At 38.5% G+C, this 24865-nt stretch overlaps 1 protein-coding gene across 3 annotated transcripts in view; it reads left to right on the forward strand.

Moving 5' to 3' along the window:
• LOC124715969 (protein germ cell-less) overlaps positions 1–24865 on the forward strand; it is a 111248-nt gene that overhangs the window by 79155 nt on the left and 7228 nt on the right. Inside the window, exons 7-10 of one of the 3 annotated variants that reach the window (XM_047243135.1) lie at positions 1548–1749; positions 6480–6695; positions 16372–16468; positions 21895–22139. In XM_047243135.1, the coding sequence (XP_047099091.1) occupies positions 1548–1749; positions 6480–6695; positions 16372–16468; positions 21895–22137 (758 nt within the window). In that variant the 3' untranslated portion in view covers positions 22138–22139. Of the gene's footprint in view, positions 1–1547; positions 1750–6479; positions 6696–16371; positions 16469–21894; positions 23756–24865 lie in introns of those variants that run through there. The other 2 variants (XM_047243134.1, XM_047243136.1) reach the window with 2 other exon arrangements.

A 24865-nucleotide genomic window follows, 5' to 3' on the forward strand; every position in this document is an offset into this window, starting at 1 on the left:
TTGCTTTCACTTTGCATCTTATACTTCAGTGAAAGTTAGTACTTTTAAAAAAAAAAAAAATCTTTTTGTGTGGTCACATATTTTGTGACAATGTGCCAGTGATGCAGAATACAAAATCAATTAAGTTTGACTCGTGTTTGGGTGATAAAGGACACAGGAAACAGCTCCCATAGCAAAACCACTGTAGTAATCTTTACCTAGTGCAATTGTAGCTGATTGTAAGTAAAACAGAATGGTGTTAATTGCAAAATTTACTAGAAACATAATAATAATAATTCCGTGTGGTTGAACAGGCTGGTGCAAGTCTTGCAATTGGATGCCACTTTGGTGACTTGCGGGTTCATATCCTGTCCCAGTAACCCTACCAGAGAAAGGGGATCTGCAGTTTAATGTGAACCATGTGTTGTTCCTGGCAAATTTTCACTAAATTGAAATGTAAAGACTAGGCTAAAGGCAGATTGAAATATTTGATTCCACAGCTTTTTTGTTTCCAGCAGCACATTTTCACCAATGTACCACTGGGTCAGACAGAAAGATAATTAAAGATTAAACTAAATCATTAAAAAATACCTGTATCTCAGACTGTAGGGTACACAGTTGTGTTCTATCAAGCTACATTAGAATTTTCTGTATCTGTCTGTGGACAGTCTCCCATAGATTGTTGCTCAGTCTGATCAAAAAAAGAATTTTTTTAAAAAATGCAGGTGAGGTAAACTTTAAAACAGAAAGGAGGCGCAGGAACTGGAAGCAAGATCTCTGTAGAAGTATTTTAGTCCATTTTAGTGCATTACTATAGGCATAAATAAATGTCTGCTCCACAGTGGGCTGGACCTCAAAATACAAACATAAGTAAACACATAGCTAAGCTCTCATACAACAGATGAAGTCAGTTTTGTGTGTGTGTATTAGTATTTGTTACTCTCTCAGCTCCATTGCACAAATGCTTAGCTACAATTTAATCTTGTTTATCTCTCTCTCTCTCTCTCTTCTCTCTCTCTCTCTCACTTAGTGCCTTTTAGTGTAAGGTGAATGGTTAGCTTTAATCCTTCCTTTGATAGACTAAAAATAATAAATGGCTAAAATAATAAAGTAAATCTGAAAGAAACACTGTATTCAGAGGAAAAAGGTGGAGAAAAATCAGGGAACTAAAAATTTAGAAGAAAAGCTTGTTCTGGGAAAGAAGATTCATTTAACATCACTGCAATAGAAACAGATATAAATTATCTGAAGAAACAATGGGGGAGTGGCTGCTAAATGAAAAGCGTTCAAGGTCCTGTCATTTGGGGTGGGGGAGGTGAGGAAAACAGAAGAAAAAAATTAATGTATTTCACAGTGTATTTCAAAATTTACAGGTAGTTTCAATAGTTCAGTCTGTGAAATGGACTAGAAATAGCCTTGGTGTCTTGTAACCAGAAAATGAAATTTCACTTTATTTACTCAATTAGCCATGTATGTGGTACATATAAAATTATATATACACTTTGATTTCTCTACAATAAATGTGTTTTAATGTTTTCTTTAGTTCTGAAAAATATCTTCCTTACTAGGTTTGTTACCCTTTCTGTTGACTGAGGAGGGGAAGAAATATGTGGAAACATTCCAATCATTGAGGTTACAACATATTATTACTCATTATGCAGATCTTGGAATACTTGCAAATGATAATATAATTCCACAAAACTGGTTAACACCATTTTACCGCATTCAGTGGAGTAATGTCTTGCGCATCAACCAAGGACTGGATAAAGGGTGAGGCAACATTATTGCTATTGTGTAATATCTGTATTCTCTAGTATCTCATGCCCTATCAGGCATTATTACAAAATAGAAATGATGGTTGTGTTTTGCTCATTTAAACTCTGTGGAAAAATAACAGTATGCTTCTCACATGAAAGTAATGACTTTTTCTCATAACTTCTATCAAGTAGCATAACCGGAAATGTCCAGTATTAATTAGACCATGCAAGTTGCTTATAAACCATTGCCCTATGAAGTAAAGTTCAGGAAACAAGAAAATAGAACTAAAAAGCAAAGTATTGTTCATGTGATTATTGATTTCAAATTTCCCATCAAAATATAAATTGCCATTTCAGTCTCTCAAGATGATTTTGATAGTAATAACTATCATCATCATCATCATCATCATCATCATCATAATCATCATCTCGAAAGATAGAAATGGCAATTTATATTTTGCATTCCCTTTGCTTCAAGGTGTTCAGAGTTTTTATGCTGATTATTGTTGCATGTGGTGAAGTCCAGGAAAAATACTGGGCTGTGTTATTACTTATATACATGAATACTGATGCTCTTATCCTGCAGGGAACAAGTGTTAATGAATAAAATTGTGAGATATTTCTTCCTGTAGCTTCCCTATATCACTGTACTCTTTCCCTGACCAAGTAATTTTGAGCAAAGAGGGTACTGAAGCTCACATATCTGTAGGTGTTTTTAGCATTATTTATCATTTTTAATGAGTTCTTATCTCATTTCACACAGTGACCCCATCTCTTGTCAACAGCGCTACCTGTGACAGACAAGACATGTGGTTTTGTACTCTGGTAAACATAATTTATTAACTATATGAGAGGAGGAAAGTTGCTACTCACCATATAGCAGAGATGCTGAGTCGCGATAGGCACAATAAAAAGATTCACACAATCATAGCTTTTGGCCATTAAGGCCTTTGTCAGCAGTAGACACACATGCATGCGCGCGCGCGCCCACACACACACACACACACACACACACACACACACACACACACACACATGCAACTTGCACACGTGTCTGCAGTCTCAGAGAGCTGAAACTACACTGTGAGCAGCAGCACCAGTGCATGATGGGAGTGGCAACTGGGTTGGGGGTAAGGAGGAGGCTGGGGCAGGGAGGGGGAGGGATAGTATGGTGGGAGTGGCGGACAGTGAAGTGTTGCAGTTTAGACGGAGGGTAGGAGAGAATGTGCGGAGGGGGCAGGGGGTAAGTAGCGGAAAGGAGAGAAATAAAAATAAAATAAATTAAAAGACTGGGTGTCGTGGTGAAATGACGGCTGTGTAGTGCTGGAATGGGAACAGGGAGGGGGCTGGATGGGTGAGGACAGTGACTAACGAAGGTTGAGGCCAGGAGGGTTACAGGAATGTTTGATGTATTCCTTGCAATACCCTGGATATCCATGTAAAAGTTTCACAAAAGAAGACCACAATGATATAGGTTTTCCCGGCAATAGTATTGACAGAGATCCTTAATATTATATAAAGTATGATCTGGTAAAGATAGTGTCAGCATCAAACCATACCAAAACTGAGTTTGTATTTATTCTTGGTCAGGTTAGACCAAAAAATTATAACATAAAAATAAAAAGCCACGACTCACTCAAGAAATAAAGGTATCTATAGGACAAAAAAGAAACTGTATCTTTCAGTCAAGAATAGCTCTAATGTCAGTACTATAGCAGTAAAATTAAAGATGAAGAGGAGCAGACAACTTTAACAGTAGATGATACTTTATTAACAGATATGTGTAGTGTTTCAAAACTCTTCAACAAGCACTTTACTTTGGTAACTGATAAAATGTAGTTGTCAGGTTCAGGAATACCTGAGACCAGACTTTACAAATAACTTCAGTAAAATGAAAATCCCTTTCAACACTGGAAGAATTAATGACTATCATAAAAAATATTGTGTTCATTATTATAGAGTGTTGTTCTCAATTTATTAACATTCTATATTATTTGCATGACTAATCATTTATCATTGGAACATTGCCGGTTTGCCTGAAATATACTGTAGTCAAGCCACTGTATATCAGGGACAAACAAATGCTATCAAACTGCTGTCAGGCTTCACTTGTATGAGCATCTTCCAACATGTTAGAAAAATTAAGTATTAACTTTGACTGCTAACTAAATATTTTACTATAAATAAATATTGTTGAAATCACAGTTTGGCTTTCTAAAGAGTTATGTTATTGAGAAGGCTATTTACATATGTAGTGAGAATGCATTTTATTATGCAATAAATTAGAGATTACTGGTATATTATATGATGTGTCAAAGACTGTGCAAGTTGCAACAGCCTTGTTATGGCATCATGGGGAGTCTGCAGATGGCTCAAGTCATATCTGCCAGGGGGGGGGGGGGGGGGGCAATAACAAAGATTTCTGTCCTAAGCTATCAGTTTGCATCCCAGTGGGAACTAATTGTATGAGATAATACACAAGATCCCATTTTAAGGCCTTTGTTTTTTCTCAAATATAATAATAATCTTTCAACAGTGTCAGTAACAGATGCTAAGTTTGTTTTCTCTACAAATTAAAAAAAAGTGATAAACAACAAATCAAATGTGGCTTTAGAAAGAGCTATTGATGAAATGGTTGCTTGACAGTTGACTGTCAGTAAAATAAAATAAAAATAAAGTGACCCTCAAAATATGTGTACTCCTACTCCCAATGTGGTGTAATATGTGGTAATGGTTAGGGCATAAATTTGTGTCATGACCAGACCGATTTCTGAGTTGATTATTAGTGTTAATAAATGTGCAAATTGATCATTTTATCTGCATCCACAGTTTGAGGACATCAGTTTCACTCAAAGTTGTAGGAGAGTTTTATTCAAGTTTAAGACTGTATTCATGTGTCACACAAAACTTGAAATGTGTACTGCACTCAAGGTAAGTTACATTTATATGCACTGTGAATCAGTATGAAGTGTGTAACAGGAGATTACTTTTTATTGTACTGTACATTAAGGTTTCTTCTCACCCAATACTCAGATGGTTCCGTCCTGGAAGATGGTTCTTGGAATTTTGCAAGTAGATTTCATGTGGCATACTGCATGTTTCTTATTGTGTGTCTTGTCCATAGCAGCTTGACTGTCACGTCATCAGCAAGGACAATGTCTAGTATCTCAGTCATGTAGTAGGTTGAACAGTTCCATTTGCCATGGGAATGGAAACACATTCTCTTTGGCACAGCAGCCAACTGTTTAAGATTTTCCCACATTTCTGGTAGATACTTCCCATTACTCAAACAGACTTGTTTGATCCACTGCCCATGTCACACGTAACACTGAATAAAAAAAATTTTGCCCATTGTAATTTGCCAGTTTGAAAGTGAGGTATTAGACTGCCAGACCAGAGCTAATATATGGTATTTTTAAAATGATCAGATAACCTCCTTTTATGACAGTGAATCCACATCCCCAGTAGGACACTTGTTCAGACTGCAAAAAACATAATACACCCATTAACAATTGGTATTAGTGATTAGCGATAGTTGTTGTGCTAGAGCAAAGGTGCTTATGTTCCCATGACTAGCGGAATTGTTTTGACCTGCCATATGACTCTGATACTAGACATTGTACTTGGTGATATGTGACAGCTGAGCAACAATAGACAAGACATGCAATATCAGTACATTTTATCATGACCAAACTGTGGGTGCCTAATGTAGGAGACATTCTATGCTTAAGATTAGGCATGGACTACTCTACCCATGTGCCCTAGTGCCAAGGCTGTACTGCGAATATCTCAATTAGGGTACAACTACTACCACTAGAGCCTTAACAGTCTGTTAACAATGTGGCATTGTTGCAGTCTATCGTGAGTTGTAATAGTAGATAGATGGTCAATCTGTAACAAATCGCAGATCAGTTTTATGTTGGACAACTACAGTGAATAGTGTGCAGGAATAACACCGTCAGTAAGTCTCTGCATGATCTTTAATTCCCCTGATTTTACTGACGTAGATCATGAAATGTATATATGAAACAGTAATAAGTTGTCTGAACTGTTTAAAAACGTATGTTCATGAAATTTTAACAGTAAATCTTTACATGATACACAGTACTTAGTGCAGTTTCTTTCACTGGACATGGATGACTGTCTGTATTATGATCCCATTGCTTACAAAATAAGCCAGTGATGAGATGCTATTGTTCTTCTCTCCAATCTGTTAGCAGTCAAAGGTAGATGAGCATTGAGAACTGGTTGAACAAGGCGTTTGTAAATCCTGTTTGTTGTCTTCAGATATTATTTGCAGCATTTCGTTTGTGAAAGAACATTCATTCTTATGTCAACAACTTGTGCAATAAAGTTTTGCGTGGAAGTAGCTACAAGAATCTCCTCAGTGTATTATTTGTTACTGTTTGTTCACTTCAGTTCATTTGCAGTCTTTCTGATTTCAATCAGCATTGAAAACATTTTCTTCTTCTTTTTTTCCAGTGGCTGACAATTATAAGTCCATTGTTTCTTATCAAGCCATTTTCATTTCTTGAGTTTTATGTTGTTTTCTTATCAACTCCTCCAGTGATAATAAATGTATATTTCATCAATATCTTCCCTCTCTGAAATGTGGTTAAACTGATAAATATTAAAAATAAAAATTTAGGAAACTGTTGCTTATTCCAAAGGTTCTATCCTGAAATTGTGTTTGGAGGCCTTATACATCTTAATATACGTTGATAATAACATTTTTGTCCACAGACCAGAGGAGATGAACAACCAAGAATTTTGGGGAAGCTGCATGCGTCTTGGTCGCGTTGTGCCAGAGCCTAACAGTATGTGGCGGTGGATGGACTTCAACAATGGACTAGATCTTGTGTGGTCGTGTGATGCCTTGTCTGTTAAAGTTAAAAGGTCACACGAGACAGACAGTACATTTCTGTTGAGCCAGGCACCGAGGCGGCACTTCATGGTTAGGTTAGTACACAGGCTATGAATGTATGAGTATACTTCTAGATTTTACTCATATAATGTTGTTTTGGAAACAATTTGCAGATATTGTGCTAATATCAGCTGTCACATGATAGTCACACACACCCAGAAGACTGTCATTCTTGTGCACTGTGAAGCAAATTAAGACTTCAGAGTACAGTTTTGGGATAATTCACCTTCATATTAAATTTCCGTCTGCAGCTCGAGGTTTCGCGGTCGCGTTCTCGCTTCCCGAGCACGGGGTCCCGGGTTCGATTCACGGCGGGGTCAGGGATTTTCACCTGCCTCAAGAAGACTGGGTGTTTGTGTTGTCCTCTTCATTTCATAATCATCCTTGAAAGTGGCGAGATTGGACTGAGCAAAGGTTGGGAATTTGTACGGGCGCTGATAACCGCACAGTTGAGCGCCCCACAAACCAATCATCATCATCATCATCACCATATATAAATTTCCTTCCTCTTTTTTGTAACAATATTGCATAAAATCAATACATAGTCATGATAGAACAGATTTATTGTTTTTGTACATGGCTTTTGCAAGTGACTTCATGTTATTTAACCAACTATCTTTTGCCTAACTGTTTTACACATCTTTGAAGGTCTCAAAAAGAATAAATGTGTTACTCATATATTATTTTAGCAATTGCATCATGTCATAACATGTAGATATGTAGTGGCCATTTCCTTGTTATTAAATTGTGTGTAACTGTTTTCTTCAGTTGAAAGTTTGGTTAGATTTTACTATCTCTTATAAAGAATTTGGCTGGTGACATATTTTTACCAGGCTACTATGGTTCATGGTGATCCACTCTTTCTTAAGCACGGAAAGGAAGAGTAACAAGGTCATATTCATATGGAATAGCCAAAAATTGGTTGATACTTGCTTCTAGGAAACCGTGTATAAAGTATATAGCTTTAATGATATGATAACTGTCTGGGAATATATTTTGTGCACTGTGAATTTTCCCACAGAATTCTTGGCTGCACCTGGATATTATTTAACAACAGAACATTAAATAATGAAACTAAATAATTAATTATACAATGTGTAATACAGAAAAACAAGATTTACTGTACTGGGCACCAAATTGGAAACATTTGGAGCAGGAATGATAACATTATGGAATGCTAATTATGAGTTGCAACCAACAGCGCACGAAATATAGAAATAAAAAAAAGGCACAAAATTTGGGGAGCGGGGGTGTCTCTTTGCTTAGTAAGTATTTATTTATTGGATATGGTAAGAGATGTTAAAGTAGTATTTATAAAGAGCACCCTTCATTTAAATCATGAGAATGGGAGTAGGCATACAAATGTAAAATAATTATCAACGTTTGTAGAATGATCTTGACTTTTCAAAAACAGCTAAAAGAGCAGTGAAGCTCTTTGTTAGAGTTTTGATCACCTGACATAATATGATGCAAATTGTTTCCATTTAGACATCAATGAGAGCAATACATAAAAATCTGATTAATGAATATGAAATTAAAGTGTGCACATGACAATGAGTTGAAGGGCTCTTGGATTCTGGTGTTCCTTTATCCATGGCGATAGGAGATACAACAAGAAAAAAAATACAAGAGATTTTTACTGTCTTCATTTTCCCATCTCTTTCATCTAGACCACTGCTGTCAAAGGCTATGTTTCTTTCTGTATAATGATCCCAAAACAGCACTATATGCTACCACGTATACACCAACTGCACATTTACTAACCAGAGATGCTTCATACCTTGCTTGCTGTCATCATGTTTCATCCCTTTTATATTTCTTGTTCTCTCCTCCAAGCCTGTTAGTGTATTTGAACATTTTTCTTTTATAAGAAAAACAATAAGAATTAATTTGTTTCCTTTTTATTGTTGAAATGTATTATTAGTCTTTAAATTATTTGCACTAGTTTTCTTCTTATACTTAATCTTATTTTCACATCTTTTGCTCCCTCCACCTTTCACACACTCAGGTCACAAACTGCTGCTTCCTATCAGACATCTTTTAGCAAGTAGTATACGGTTTACATCACCACCTAAAATCAGATATCCTTCTGCCTCAGAGTACTACGGTTCACAAAGACCATTGCTGCAGCCAGAAACGCCTCAGACCTAGTCTTGCCAATGTATTTTACGTACCACATACCCAGAAATGACCAAAATCTAAATTTTTCATGAACAAAGACAGTGGTTTGTACCCAGACAGTTATATAGGGATCTACATTGTAATGCGGATTCTGAACTAAGGTGTAAACTGGCATTTTTCATGCATACAAAGAATTCACAGAGTTTAAAGCAGAAAAAAAGATATGTAAATAAAACCATCCATTTGACAGTCAACCTATGGATATGTACAAATAGTCTAATAATTTTCCACTTATCCACAGAGTCGACAGAACTCAAACAGATATTCAACAATGCATGTAACCCATCGACTCCATGAATAATTGGAAATTTTTGTTCCATCCGTAGTGACCTAATGTTAAGCAGCCACCAAAATTCAAGAAAGTTACGTTTGTCAGATGCCTAGGTTTCTTTACCCATCTTTTGCTGTGTATACATTCACTCCAGAAACTAAAACCATTTCAAAATCTACACAGAACATTCGTTCACTCATATTGTGCACTACCCAAATCCGGAAGTCAGCATAAATAATGGCACTGGAATAAAATGAGACAGAAGATGTTGAGATTCTAGGAATGAAGATATTATGTATTTGCCTTTAATCTGTATCATAAAAATGTCATCAGTGAAGTGTAAATATGTAAAACTGCAACCAGTCACTTTTTGAAATAGTTGTTTATTCGTTCCATGAATCAGTTTTCGAACGTTTTCAGACTCGTCTTCAGATGGTTCTCCAGAAGTTACATAGCTATTTAGCTGTTTCAGTCATAATGCTGGCTGCTGGCTCTGTAACGAAAAGATGGAATATGCTTTAATGCATCACCGTGAGCATTGTTTATCTGTTGATTTGGATCCAGAATTTAGTTTTGTACTTACTGTGCCAGTGTGGGTGGCTTTTGTTGTTCATATACAAATGTCTGCTTTCATTTTGATGGCTGGTTGGTAACACATCACTCACTTTTAAACAATGTGTGTGCATACACACAGTGATAATGAAACTTTGGCAACATCCAGCATGTGCTAGGACAACTGTTTACTGCTTACAAAGATCTTGACACAAAGATGTGACATAGGTCTACTTTGTTCAGAGATATTATTTGTTTTTGTTAGCATGAAGATAAGTTTGGGTTCTGGAGAAATGCAGTAACATGTGAAGCAGTACTGAACTTACAAGTTGTATTAGATGACTGGATGAAGAAAGAACAAACCTACATTTATAGCTTTTGTAGATTTAGAGAAAACTTTTGATAATGTTGTCTGAAACTTTTGAAGGTAGCAGGGATAAAATACAGAAAGTAAAAGTTTATTTACATACTTGTATGGAAACCAGATGGCAGTTATAAGAATTGAGGGACATGAAAGGCAAACAGTAGTTGAGAAGGGGGCAAGGAGTGTTTGAGAGGGGAGTGAGACAGGGTTGTAGCCTATCCCCAATGTTATTCAATCTGTACATTGAGAAAGTGTCAAAGGAAACTGAGCAAACATTTGGAAAGGAAATTAACGTCAAGGGAGAAGGCCAAGGTTTGATAACTATATTGTAGTTCTGTCAGAGAACAGCCAAGAACTTGGAAGAGTAGTGGAATGCAATGGATCACATCGTAAAAAGAGATTTTAAGAGGAACATCAACAAAAGTAAAACAGAGGTGTGATATTGTGTAGTCAGATTAAATCAGGTGGATCTGAGGGAATTTGATTATGAAATGACGCACTAAAAGCCTTCAGTGAGTACAGAAAACTTTGTTTATATGTTTTTCAATGGACTACGGAAAGAGTATGAGTGTGAAAAATGTATACTATCAAATTAATTGGTAAACACATATGAAAAATCCAGTAAATAAAAAGTTAAATTTAAAAAAATGTTATATAGGCTTACTAGGTACCATACTCAAAGATATAAAGAAAAATGTTAACCTTGAAAATGACACCAGAAATGTTTGAAGTTATTTATAATGCACAGAAGGAGGAATATGTGAAGGCAAATAAATTTAATACATACTGGAGTCATGAAACATTTTTATTTCCACAGAAGTTGTAGATTTTCTCCATTATATTCTCGGTGGTAAATCCTGGCTGTACTTCATAGCTAATAGCATCCGCAATTTCTTTATAGCTCTCACTTTTATTCTGTTTTGGTATTCGGGATGTTGTAAGCTACACAGTGCTTCATCTGCCTTGAATATTTCTATCAATTTTGATATATATGCGACGCACCATTTAAATTTGGGAGTCATATTGATAAACATTGTGTGTCAGACAGCTGCAGCAATGCTAGCACTCCAAGCGGTTGATTTCTCCATGCAAGTAAACATAAGATGAACACTTCCTTTGATCAAATCTAAGGCAAGGCACTAGATTTGATCAAAGAAAATTTGACCAATGCCTAACTTTGACAAAGTTCCTTACTACACTATCGAATTTTACTATAGTCTAATATCGGCCTTACCAATCGACTTCCCAGCAACCCACTCTGAAACACTGCATCATAACGTGTGCGCAATGAGGATATTTCACAAAAAAAAGAAAGTGTAAGTGAGGAAAACATATAAGTGAAAAATGTATAAATGGAGTTTTACTGTATTGCTGCTTTGGTGGAAGCAAAGAGGGTGTAACATGCAGAATGCAGACCATCAATATCAAGAAAAGCATTTCTGAAAAAGAGGAATTTGTTAACATCTAATATAAATTTAAGCATTAGGGTCTTTTCTTAAGGTATTAGTCTGGAGTGTAGCCCTTGTACAGAATTGAAATGTGGATGATAAGCAGTTCAGACAAGAAGAGAATAGAAGCCTTAGAAATTTAGTGCTATAGAAGAATGCTGAAGATTAGATTGGTTGATTGAGTAACTAATGAGGAGGTACTAAATAAAATTGGAGAAAAAAATGGCAAAACTTAACTAAAAGAAGGGATTGGGAAACACCCTGAGACGTCAAAAAAAATTGCTAATAGTGGGATGAGTGAGGGGGGGATTGTAGAGGAAGATGTAGGAGTGAGTGCAGTAAGCATGTTCAAATTTATGTAGATTGCAGTAGTTATTCAGAGATGAAGAGGCTTGCACAGGATAGAACAGCATGGAGAATGGCATGAAATGTCTTCAGGCTGAAGAAGAAGACAACAACCACCAACAACAAACATGAATAATTCTTCTACATGGTTCGTAAACACATTAACACAACATGGTGCTTCGTGAATGTTCAGATACGTGTTCTGAAGATGTCCAAAGGTCTAGTCTTAGGACGACAGTAGTTTGTCATATTTATGAGGCAAGAGGAAGTAAATTCTGGATCAGAAGTGCACTAATAAAAATATTGTTTCATGGCAGCAAGGCCTTGGGACTGGGAATTTGATGACATGATCTGAGAGAAGTAGAGAATGTGGAGGTTATGGATCAGGAGCAATTGAAAGTTTGTGAAGTTGGCCCCAGCTGTGTGTCAGAGAACTAGACAGAACAAATTGGCTGGAAAATGATGACAAGCACTACCGGTTCCAACTGGTGATGAGTCTTGAGCTCTCCTTTATTCAGTCAAAACAAAACAGTTTTCTGTTGAATGGGAACATATTAATTACAAAGCAAAGAGGAAATGAAAGTTGATGAAATCTCAGAAGAGAACACTAATTCTGGTGAATGATTTATTACACAAGAGACCACTATGAATTCTACAATCTACATATCATTAGCAAAATTGTGGCATGCTGTTCATAGTAAATGTCATAATATTGATTGGCAACACCATGGTGTGTTGTGTGCACCACGACCAAATAGTGGACAGAATTGGAAGGAAAATCAGCATTGGCTGTATTTTGTTGTTTTATGGTCAGCAAAATCGATTTTCGGTCACTTAGTGACCATCCTCAGTGCTAGAAGTTAAAAATTTCACATAACGATCAGAGAGTATAAAACCGAAAATCACAACTACACCTGCATATGAACATAACAGTTGGTAGGAACATATCTGTCATATACAATTAAAATTGGTAGGCACTGGTTTTTTAAAAAACCAACTTGCAAAACATAAGACCGATCAATAATAAGTTGTCAGAGTGCAAGATAAGTAAAAGAGAAAAAGAAAAGGAAAAAGAATAATATATGAATAACAACCAACTTGGTTTCTTAAAAAACAATACGCCAGTGTATTTTAGATGTTTCCTTCCCCCTTCGTCTGCTATGTTTTTTACATACATTTTAAATTTGAATTATTTCATGAGTCACAAATGCACAAGAGGTATTTTGTGTTAATATCTTGCAAAACCAGTAATATTAAGTCTTCACGTGACGCATGTCACATAGGGGGCGTTCCAAGCCCTGTCACACCAAGGTCTGCTGTACAGATGCATGTAAACAGCGCCCTCAGTTTATGTAATCGCTCTAAGCTTGTGGTTATAGCTTCATACCAGTGCCTACCAATTTTAATAGTATATGAGAGGTATGTTCCTACCAAATGTTGTGTTCATACGCAGGTTTAGTTTTGATTTTCGGTTTTATACTCTCTGATCGTTATGTGAAATTTTTAACTTTTAGCACTGAGGATGGTCACTAAGTGACCGAAAATCAATTTTGCTGACAATAAAACAACAAAATACGGCCAATGCTGATTTTCCTTCCAATTCTGTCGTAATATTAGTGCAAAAACTATCAGATTGCTCCATGAAAATGTCATACAGCAACTTCTGTTAGTGAAAAACTGTGAAATTTGAATTGAATTTATTCCAGAATTCCTCACGCCATGTAGACTATGAATCCTTAAATTTTCAGTTCATTTTCTTCTTCTTCTTCTGTTTTTCTACCATATCTGTTTTTCTACCTCATACATATCTTACTATTCTTCTCTAACAAGTAAAGAAATTACAGACCTCTTGAAATATATTTGGAGAAGGTATGAGTGCATGGACAAGGACTTTCTAAGGAAAAAAGTATTCAGCAGTATATTGCAGAGTAAGCCTTGTTTCATTTCACTAAAAAATTTTTTCTACACATACTGTGCAAGCCACCACATCGTGCATTGCGGAGGGTACCTTGTACCATTGATAGTGGTTTCCTTTCCTGTTCCACTTGCAAATGGAGTGAGTAGAAGTTCATTGATGGCAGTAAAATTGTTCTGCAGTCAGCTTCGAATGCAGGTTCTGTAAATTTTCTCAATAATGTTCCACGAAAAGAACATAGTCTTCCCTCCGGGGATTCCCATTTGAGTTAATAAAGCATCACGGTAATACTTGCCTGTTAGCAAACCTAACAAATCGGGCAGCATGCCTCTGAATTGCTTTGCTGTCTTCCTTCAAACCAAGCTTGTGGGGATCCCAAACACTCAAGCAGTACTCAAGATTGGGTCACACCAGTGTTCTATGGGCAGTCACTTTTATAGATGAGCTACACTTCCTAAAATTCTTCCAATGAATCAAAGTCCACCATTTGCCTTCCCTATTACCATCCTTATGTGTTAGTTCTATTTCATGTAACTTTGCAGCATTAGACCTAGATACTTAACTGGAATGACTGTGTCAAACAGCACACTACTAACACTGTAAGTAACCATTACATGATTGTTTTTCCTACTCATCTGCATTAACTTACATTTTTCTGTATTTAGAGCAAGCTGCCAACTATAAATTCTGTCTAAGTCATCTTGTATCCTCCTACAGTCACTCAACGATGACACCATCTTGTACACCTCAGCAAACAACCTGTCCATCAGGTCATTTCTGTATATAGAGAACAAGAGTGGTCCTGTCATACTTCCTTGTGGCAGTCCTAACACCACCTTCATCTCCGATGAACACTTGCTGTCAAGGGCAACATGCTAGATTCTACTACTTAAGAAACCGAGCAAGGTGGCGCAGTGGTTAGCACACTGGACTCGCATTCGGGAGGACGACGGTTCAATCCCGCGTCCGGCCATCTTGATTTAGGTTTTCCGTGATTTCCCTAGATCACTTCAGGCAAATGCCAGGATGGTTCCTTTGAAAGGGCATGGCCGATTTCCTTCCCCATCCTTCCCTAATCCGAGCTTGTGCTCCGTCTCTAATGACCTCGTTGTCGACGGGACGTTAAACACTAATTTCCTCCTACTACTTAAGAAGCCACTTGAATATCTGGGAACCAAATCTACGTGCTTGGACCTTCACTAACAGGCTGGAGAGGTGCACTATGTTAAGCACTTTCTGGAATTCTAGGAATATGGACTCTGTCTGTTACCCATCGTCCATGATTCACAGGATATAACGTAAGGAAAGGGAAACCTGAGTTTCGCACAAGTGATGCTTTCTAAATCCATGCTTATTTGTGAACAGAAGCTTTTCTGTCTCAAGGAAATTTATTATGTTTGAATTCAGAATATGTTTAAGGATTGTGCAACTAATGGATGTTGAGGACATTCGTCTGTAATTTTGCAGGTCCATTCTTTTGCTCTTCTTATATACAGGAGTCACCCGCCTTTTCTTCCAGTCACTTAAGACTTTGCTCTGGATGAGAAATTCATGATAAATACAAGCTAGGCTATGGGCCAATGCCGTAGAGTAAAACCAAATTGGGATTCCATCTGGACCTGGAAACGTATTTGTTCTCAACTCTTTCAATTGCTTTTCTGTGCCAGGGATGTCTCCTTAATGGGGCCTTTGTGAGAGTCAAACAATGGTATGTTTGTATTATCCTACTGTGTGAATGAGTTCTTAAACATGAAATTTAAAACTTCAGCTTTCATTTTGCCACACCACTGTGGTCAATGAGCAACTGGATAGAAGCCTCTGACCTCTCAGTGATTTTACGTAGGACCAGAATTTTCTTGGGTTTTCAGCTAGATCTTTTGCTAAGGTATGATGCTGGCAGTTGTTGTGTGCTACAATATTTTTACAAACACAAATTTCTACCAGTTTTTGCTTGTCGACATTTGCTTGTTGTTTTTGAATGAGCAGTGCAACAGTCTCTGCTTCCTCAGCATTTTTTGAATTTTGTTATTAAGCCACAGTGTGTCTTTTCCATCCTTAATTCATTTACTTGGCACATACCTCTTCAGAGCATTATTTACAATGTGTGTATGCTTTGCCCATAATTCCTCTGTGTTCATCATACTGGAACTAAATGATGTCATGTCATGTAAACAAATGCTTATCCGCTCTTTCTAGCAAAACTACTTTCATAGCCTTCTTGATGGATTCATTAACTTTAGTAACCATCTCACTATGATGACACCATGATCACTAATCCCTCTCTCTGTCAATAAGGTCAGGCTTGTTTGTTGCTACAAGGTCTAAAATATTTTCATTGCGTGTGAGCTGTACCATTAACTGCTCAAGACAGTTTTAGGAAAACAAAACTACTTCACGAGAGCGTCCATAGGTACCACCCACAATTACGTATGCAAACTGATGTGAACAGCTGGCTTTGGCCTTTACCATTTAACACTGTGACCAGTGTACCACAGATTCATAATTTTGTGTTATTATGTAACAGCTTAATCTTAAAAACTTTAAAAAAGTCAAGTCAAATTTTACTATTTTATGATAAATTTAGTTTGCAAATACATGCTTTAGTTTATCTTTTAATGCAACCTTGCCTTTTCAGGGTAAGAGTTGCCCATTACGGTAACAATGGGCAGCACCCAACAATTGTCACCCAGTCATCAGGAATTAAAAATATTGCACTGTTTAAGAATGAAGAGGTAAGGTATCATTTAATACATTTACATCTTGTAGTGCACTAACAATGGAAACTCCAGGTAGGAATGTAAACAGGTGTAGAAAAAGATACATTGCTACTTACCGTAAAGGTAACACACTTAGTTGTAGACAGGCACAATTGAAAAGACACACAAGCTTTTGGCCACAACCATCATTGGAAAAAGAGAAACACGCGCCATTCATTCACAAAAGCAACCACACTTCATGCACACGTGATTGCCAACTCTGGCCTCTTGGGCCAGAATGGAGTTATCACATGGGGTGGTAGCAGCAATCTGGAGGGGGTGGGGAATGGGAAGGGGTAGCAGCTTACTGGTAGGGGAAGAAGGGAGTGCTGTGTGGCAGTGTGTGCAGAGACTAGAATGCCAACAGGCACAGTGCCAGGACATTGTGGGGCAGGGACGTGGGGGAAACAGAGCGAAAAAGGAGAGGAGCAGGGAAATATGGGCAGACGCATTGGTAGAGCGCTGCAAGCCAGGAGTGTAGGAGATGAGAATAGGAGATGAGAATGGGAGGGAGGTGATAGGGCAGAGGGGGTGGAAACTGTTGGGTGGCATATTTGGGGCCAGTATGTTACCGTGAGTAGAGACCGGGATAGTTATGGAGTCAGAGAATGTTTTGTGATGATAACTCCCATCTGTGCAGTTCAGAAAAGCTGATGGTAGAGGGCAGGATCCAGATGGTTTGCGTTGCGAAGCAGCCATTGAAATCAGGGATGTTATGTTTAGCTGCATGTTTTGCCACAGGATGGTCTACTTTACTCGTAGCCACAGTTTGATGGTGGCTGTTCATCCCAGTGGACAGCTGGTTGGTAGTCATAGCAATATACAAAGCTGTGCAACGTTTGCAGCAGACCTGGTAAATGACATGGCTGCTTTCACAGGTGGCCTGTGACAAGACTGGAATAGAAAGTGCTGTGTTCATGTATTGGGCAGGTCTTGCACCTGGGTCTTCCACAAGGAGTTGGTATTGGGAGTGGCATAGGGATGAACTAGGATGTTATGGAGACTGGTGGGCAACAGAACACCCTGTTAGGTGGTGTGGGAAGGGTCTCAGGTTGATGTCCCTCATTTCAGAGCATGATGATAAGTAATCAAAGCCCTGGCACTGGATGTGGTTCAGTTATTCCAGTCAAAGGTGGTATTGGGTAATGAAGGGGGCACTCCTTTGTGGCTAGTTCTTGGGGGTGGTGGGAGGATTGGGGGTGTGAGGTAAAATAGCACGGGAAATCTGTTTGTGGACTAGGTCTGTAGGATAGTGCCTGCCTGTGAAAATGTTGGTGAGACCCTCGGCATACTGGGCAAGGGAGTTCTTGTCACTACAAATACACTGTCCCCACATAGCCAGGCTATATGGAGGGACTTTTTGGTGCGAAAGGGGTGACAGCTGTTAAAATGCAGGTACTGTTGGTGGTTGGTGGGTTTAATATGGACAGAGGTGCAGATGCAGCCACCAGAGAGGAGGTGGTCAATGTTTAGGAAGGTGGCACGTTGGAGAAGGACCAGGTGAAGAGGGTGGGAGAGAAGGTGTTGAAGTAGTGGAGGAATCAGGATAGAGTATCTTGGCTGAGAGTCCACATCATGACGTCGTCATCAGTTAACCTGAGCTAGGCTAGAGGTTTGACGTTTTGGGAGGCTGGGAAGGTCTCCTCTAGGTGGCCCTAAACTGGTTGGCATAAGAAAGTGCCATGTAGGTGCCCACAGCTGTAGCGTGGATTTTGTTTGTATACCTTCCCTTCGAAGGAGGAGTAGTTGTGGGTTAGAATAAAGTTCGTAAAGTGTATGAGAAATGACGTGTGGAGTCTGAAGGATATTGGGAAAGTTAGTGTTCAATAGTGGCAAGACCATGGACGTGAAGTGATGTGTTAGCGAATGTGCCAACACCTTGTAGATATAGGAGGCCGAAATGCACGCTATCTAACGCAGACGGGCGTGAATTCTGGAACAGGATAAGTAGTGAATTCTAATACTTAACTTTAATCTATCCTTGTTGTATACATCATTCTTCTTGAGACATTTATACGATAACTATCAAACTATGTAAGGCTAATGGCGCCTTGCTAGGTCATAGCCATGGACTTAGCTGAAGGCTATTCTAACTGTCTCTCGGCAAATGAGAGCAAAGGCTTCGGCAGTGTAGTCGCTAGCAAAGTCGTCGTACAACTGGGGCGAGTGCTATTCCGTATCTCGAGACCTGCCTTGCGGTGGCGCTCGGTCTGCGATCACACAGTGGCGACACGCGGGTCCGACATGTACTAAATGGACCGCGACCGATTTAAGCTACCACCTAGCAAGTGTGGTGTCTGGCGGTGACACCACATGAAGGATGTTGGCGTACAGGGAGGTGGTGTCAACAGTGACGAGTAGGGATCCAGGAGGTAAAGGGTTGAGGATGGTGGAGAGTCCATGAAGGAAGTGCTTGGGATCTTTGACGTGAGAGGCTAAATTATGGGCAGTTGGTTGTAGGTGTTCGTCAAATAGGGCCAAAAATCCTTCAGTTGGGCCCAATAACCAGCCATAATGGAGTGTTTGTGTTGGGTTTGTGGGTTTTGGGGAGCAGGTAGAAGGTGGGTGTGCGGGGTTCATAGGAGTGTAGAGGGAAATAGATTCAGGGGAGAGGTTCTGGGAAGGACCCATGGCCTTATCACTATTGGACACTACCTTTCCCAATGTCCTTCAGCCTCGAAACCCACTACCTCATTCCTCACACACCTTTCTGACTTTATCCTAACTCACAAATACTTCTCCTTTGAAGTGAGGGTATACAAACAAATCAGTGAGATAGTCATGGGCACCCACATGGCACCCTCCTTCATCAACCTATTTATGGGCCATCCAGAGGAGACCTTCCTAGCCTCCCAAAACATCAAATCCCCAGCCTGATTCAGACTCATTGATGATACCTTCATGATTTGGACTCAGGGCCAAGACACCATACCCTTATTCTTTCACAACCTCAACACCTTCTCTTCCATCCACTTCCATTGGCACTCCTCAACCCTGTGTGCCTTGCTTCCTATACATTGACCTCCTCCTCTCTGATGGCTCCAATCCACACCTCTGTCTACATTAAACCCACCAACCATCTGCGTTTTGACAGCTGTCATCCCTTTCACACCGAAAAATTCCTCCCACACAGCCTGGCTACCCGGGAATGGCTCATCTGCACTGACAATTACTCCTTTGCCCAAAATGCTGAGAGTCTCTCCAAGACCTACACAGACAGGCACCATCTCCCAGACGCAGTCAAGAAACAGATTATCCACAGTATTTCCCGTCACACCCTCAATCCTCCCACCACCCCCGAGAACCAGCTGCAAAGGAGTGCCCCCTTTGTTAACCAACACCATCCTCACCTGGAACAACTCAACCACATACTTTGCCAGAGCTTTGATTACCTATCATCATGCCCTAAAATGAGGGACATCCTATCTGAGATTTTTCCCACCCCACCTAAAATGGTGTTCTGTCACTCATCCAACCTCCATAACATCCTAGTCCATCCCTATGCCAATCCCAACCAACCACTTGCCACAAGGATCATATCCCTGTGGAAGTTCCACGTGCAAGACCTGCCCAATCCATTCACTCAGCACTTCCTATCCCAGTCCTGTCACAGGTTTATCGTACATCATCAGGGGCCAGGCCACCTGTGAAAGCAGCCATGTCATTTACCAGCTCTGCCACAAACATTGCACAGCTTTGTATATTGCTATGACTACCAACCAACTGTCCGCCAGGATGAACAGCCACCACCTAACTGTGGCTAAGGCAAAGTAGACCATCCTGTGGCACAACATGCATATAGCATGACATCCCTGATTTCACTGGGTGCTTCACTAGTCAAGCCATCTGGAGCCTTCCCTCTACCACCAGCTTTTCTGAACTGCACAGATGGATATTATCCTCGCAACACATTCTCTGCCTCCTCAATCATCCCGATCTCAACCCATGGTAGCATACTGTCCCCACACCCACCACCCAACACTAAGTTTTAATAAAGAAATACATATCATGACATATACTATAGCGTTTCTAAATGCCCATGTAAGTTAACTGCACTCCTCCCCCCCCCCCCCCCCCCCCCCCCCAAAAAAAAAATCAATGGTGATGCCTCATGCCTCTAGCCTTCTTGCTGTGACAATCTGAGGACTTGGTAGGAGGAGAAGATGGTGGCTGTGGTGCCACAGGAGAAGCCATGGCTGGCCAAATGGTGCCTACAATGTAGAGGTTCGGTGGCAGGGCCCCTGATTTAGGTGTAGGGCAGTCATCGATTGTCATAGTATCAGATGACGAGTCCCTTTTCATATTAGCCCAAATAGTCAGTGGGGAGAAGAATTAGAATAGTCTTCCAGGGAGACTGTAGTTTGCCACTACACTTTCCTTTGGGCAGGTACCACAGCCGTACAAAATTTCTGAAACTACAACATGCTTGCCTGTGACTGTAATTATTGTTTATTTACCACTGCTGGCCAATTTCTTCTTCTTCTTCTTCTTCTTCTTCTTCTTCTTCTCCCCCCCCCCTCCCCCCCCCCCACCTCCCCCTAATCATATTGTGGTGACCGGATAGCTTGGTAGCTTATCTTCTTGCGTATCTAATACCATGGCCGATAGTGGAAGATGAACAATTATTACAGCTGAAGTTTGATGTGTCACTTCATAATAATGTCATTGTGTGAGAGCATGTATTCCCTCTCTTCATTGGCCTCAAGCTGCTGCAACAGTTAAATTGAAATAGCTCTTTCCCTCTCTCTCCCCCACTCCCTCCCCCTCCCTCTCCCCCTCCCCCTCCCCACCTTTCTTGCACATGTACTTCCAATGCTCATTTATAGCTGTAGAGAGTTGTGAGCACGCACCAGTCTGCACTAATAATGGCATCTTCACCATATCAGGGGCGATGGCTCTAACACTATGTCCTGAGTGTGGCTGTTTATGAAGTTCAGTTTCTGCAGTTCCCCTGTGCCTTATCTCTCTTCATTCATTGTTTAATAGCACTCCTATCGGCTGCATTATTACCATAAACTGCGCACAAACATTTATGGATGTTCACCATGGTTTCTTTTGCCACAACTAGGAATTCAATTACAGCACAGTGCTTGTAACAAGTGTCTTGATTAGATGCCATTTTTGAGGTTCACTACAGCTTTGGCAACTGTAGGAATTGTTAGAAACTCTGCACACATGCAGAAGAAACATCAGATTTAAAGCCCCTAAAATGGTTTTCCTGTATACATTAATAGCTGGAAAAGGGCAGATAGGGCATTATTTATTGAATGACCCTAGCATTCTGCCACTGTGTCATACTTATTAGAATTTATAGTCATAGCACTTCACATTATATGTTATTCGTCAGTTGTTTAGTTTTAATCACCAACAATAAGAGTTTTCGTTTCTCTTTTCTGTTATAGGTTGTAATAATGTGCCTTAGCAAGAAACTGAACTTCCCTCTAATGGTATCAGTGAACATGATTTCTGTGAAGCCTTCACCTGTCATTCTGCCTAATACTATGGAGAACAAAAGTATACAGTGTCCAGACATGATCTCAGATGATGCAGCACTAGACCAGGATGTAGTGGAGAATTTGATGTCAGAGAGCTTAGAACATATTTATACATCTTCCTGTATTACAAGCCAGGGAGATGGGATGTAATGGTACGCATATCTTTGACAAATATATAAAAGTATTTACATACAATTTAAGCTCTCAGCACTGCAATTGATTGCATGAAGACAGAGAAAAATGTTGTACAAGTACTGTGTTCCAGCTGTGAAACAGTTGTAGCATTTTTCTATTATTACTATTATTGTTGTTGCTTTAAGAAAATTGTAAAATAACACAAAAGCGTACTAAAATATATTTATTTATTGTAGTTCGTGTGACTAAACTTCATGTACCCATTCTATTTATTTAACTTTTTATTTTGTATTTCATATTTATTTGGGAACTATGTAATTGTGAAGAATTGTGCTGTGTTACTATTACAGTTTCACAATTGAAGTTACCTTTTTATTATTTATTCCAATGGATAATATGATGCTAGGTTCAAAAAATGTTGTCACATTTATTTCTTTTTTCCATTCATAGAATTGGCATTTTGGCTGTATTTATCTGTTCATATGAGAATTCCTTTGAAGGTTAAGATTATGGAATCACTATACATGTTATGTGTCTTATGCTAGAGAGACAGGTATTGTTTGACAAATTTAGTTCCTTAATATATCAATGCAATTACAATGTTAATTAGATTGTGTACTTATATCCCCACTGAAAGTGTTACAGAGTCTTAGAAACACACTTATCATTTACTGTCAAATGTATATGTACATATTTACATAGTCATGGGATCATATTCATGTTTACTCATGGAGCTTATTGGTTTTAAAACTGTTTAACATCTAGATTAAGACTGTTTAACTTAAGACATGGCATAGCATTCATATCTGGTGCTGTATAGTAGACTATGCTTTTTAATTAAATGTGCTGTTTGTTCATAGTGAAATGAATGCTATGTTAAAGGGACAATTCTAAAAATCAGATTTTGGAGAGAGTGTCTGATACAAAGAGTTTTACATCAACTTTACAGAGACTGAGTGTATATTGTCATCATTCCATGTACATGACATCACATCAAAATTGTATATCTCTGTGCTTAGTGCATGCATGCTAAAATAGTGGAATAGCCATTTGAGCATATTATATGCATGACATGCACACAAAAAAACTGGGCAAGAAACTTTCATATGTTATTTATTTACTGATATTTATTTGATATTTATAGAACAAAGTGACATACCTCATTTTTTTGCAAATGTAATTATTGAATTAAATAATGTTGAGAGATTTATCATACCACAAGAACTGCCTGTGATTATTCATCTCACTGTCTTGTGATCCTCTCCTCTCTGCCCCTTACTAATTTATGACTGTTGGCAATTATGCTTAATCAGTGAGCACTTCATTATGCCCTTTACATTTTGAGCAAATCTATGGCAGGGCATAGCACATATTGTTAATTACATCCAGTTGTTAAAAGGAACGTGTCATACATCTCTTTCCTCCAGGTGTTCACATTAAATGAAGCTGCAATGGAAACTTGACGATGAATAACATATATTTCACTTCTGTGAAACTTCTAAGCATCACTTGATAGCATGATATGTTATTTAAACTTTGTTTGCTTTAGTATGAGTCACTGGACAATTGACAATTTATTTTCTGCTTTTTTGCTAGAATTTGAATTACTTTTAGAGTGACGGGCATATTTTTGTTCTTTAATATTGCAGATATTCTCTGTGGTGCAAGCTGTTTCTATAATAATCAAGTGATCTGTGATTTTTCACAAGTTGTTATTTTCTGAGGTTGTGGTCATATTTATGTTCTATATTTCTTAGACAGTTGTATATTGCATTGTAGCAAAATGCACAATACAATGTATATTTGTATAAATATTCATATGAACACGTGTAAAAATACAAAAATCCACTTCTGTGGAATGATGAATTTTCTGTTAAGTGCAAAGCTTGAGAATAACAGACCAAAGAAAACATGTGGCAGTCATATTTTATTTGTGGTACCTATGCTTTTACTGTAGTATATGTAATCTGTTTGAAGTCAAATTAACTATGTATTGCTTCGAAAAGACGAAAAAAGAAAAGACTTGCAACTCATTTATGTTTTTGTCAGATGAGGGCAGCTTATCTGCTTATGTTCAGTTGTACTATATATGAACACTTTCATACAAAAAATAGGAAAAAAATGGTTACATATTGCAAACTATTATGAGACAATGTTAAATATGTAAATTGACCTAAACCTTACACACAAGGCAGCTGAAACAAGTTACCTGACTATTACTCTTGTTTCAAAATACAGGAGTCTGATGCACAGATTGATACTTACATTTACTTGTAACTTGCTCAGATGGAATCAAATTCAGAAATTTGCATCTTTAGTGATTTTGTTTGACTGGCATATTTCTGTGATGCCCAAAAAACAAAATTTACCAAGGACACAAGTACAGTAACTTGAGAAACCTTTTCTTACTACATTTGTGCATCTGTTAGCCCTGGTGCATTTGCCCTGGTGCATTTGCTTCTGTCTTAGCAATTTACTAAAAAGTTTTCTTCTTTTATCTAGACTTTTAATGATTTTCTATGTATCTGTGTTCCAAAAAAAGTAGTTATAACATCTAGTTTTAAGGAAGCTGCTGTTCGTAATTGTAATGAAGTATAACTAAAGTCATGATTTTCTGCTAAGTATAGAACAGAGATTCCTTCATCCATCTCAGGAGAGGACAGGCTAAAGGAAATGACAGTAATCAGAAATTAATGAGATAATCTGAATAAAGGGGATCAACGAATGTGGGGAAAATCACAAA

This window comes from Schistocerca piceifrons, chromosome 1, assembly GCF_021461385.2.
Source record: "Schistocerca piceifrons isolate TAMUIC-IGC-003096 chromosome 1, iqSchPice1.1, whole genome shotgun sequence".
Lineage (NCBI taxonomy): Eukaryota > Metazoa > Arthropoda > Insecta > Orthoptera > Acrididae > Schistocerca > Schistocerca piceifrons.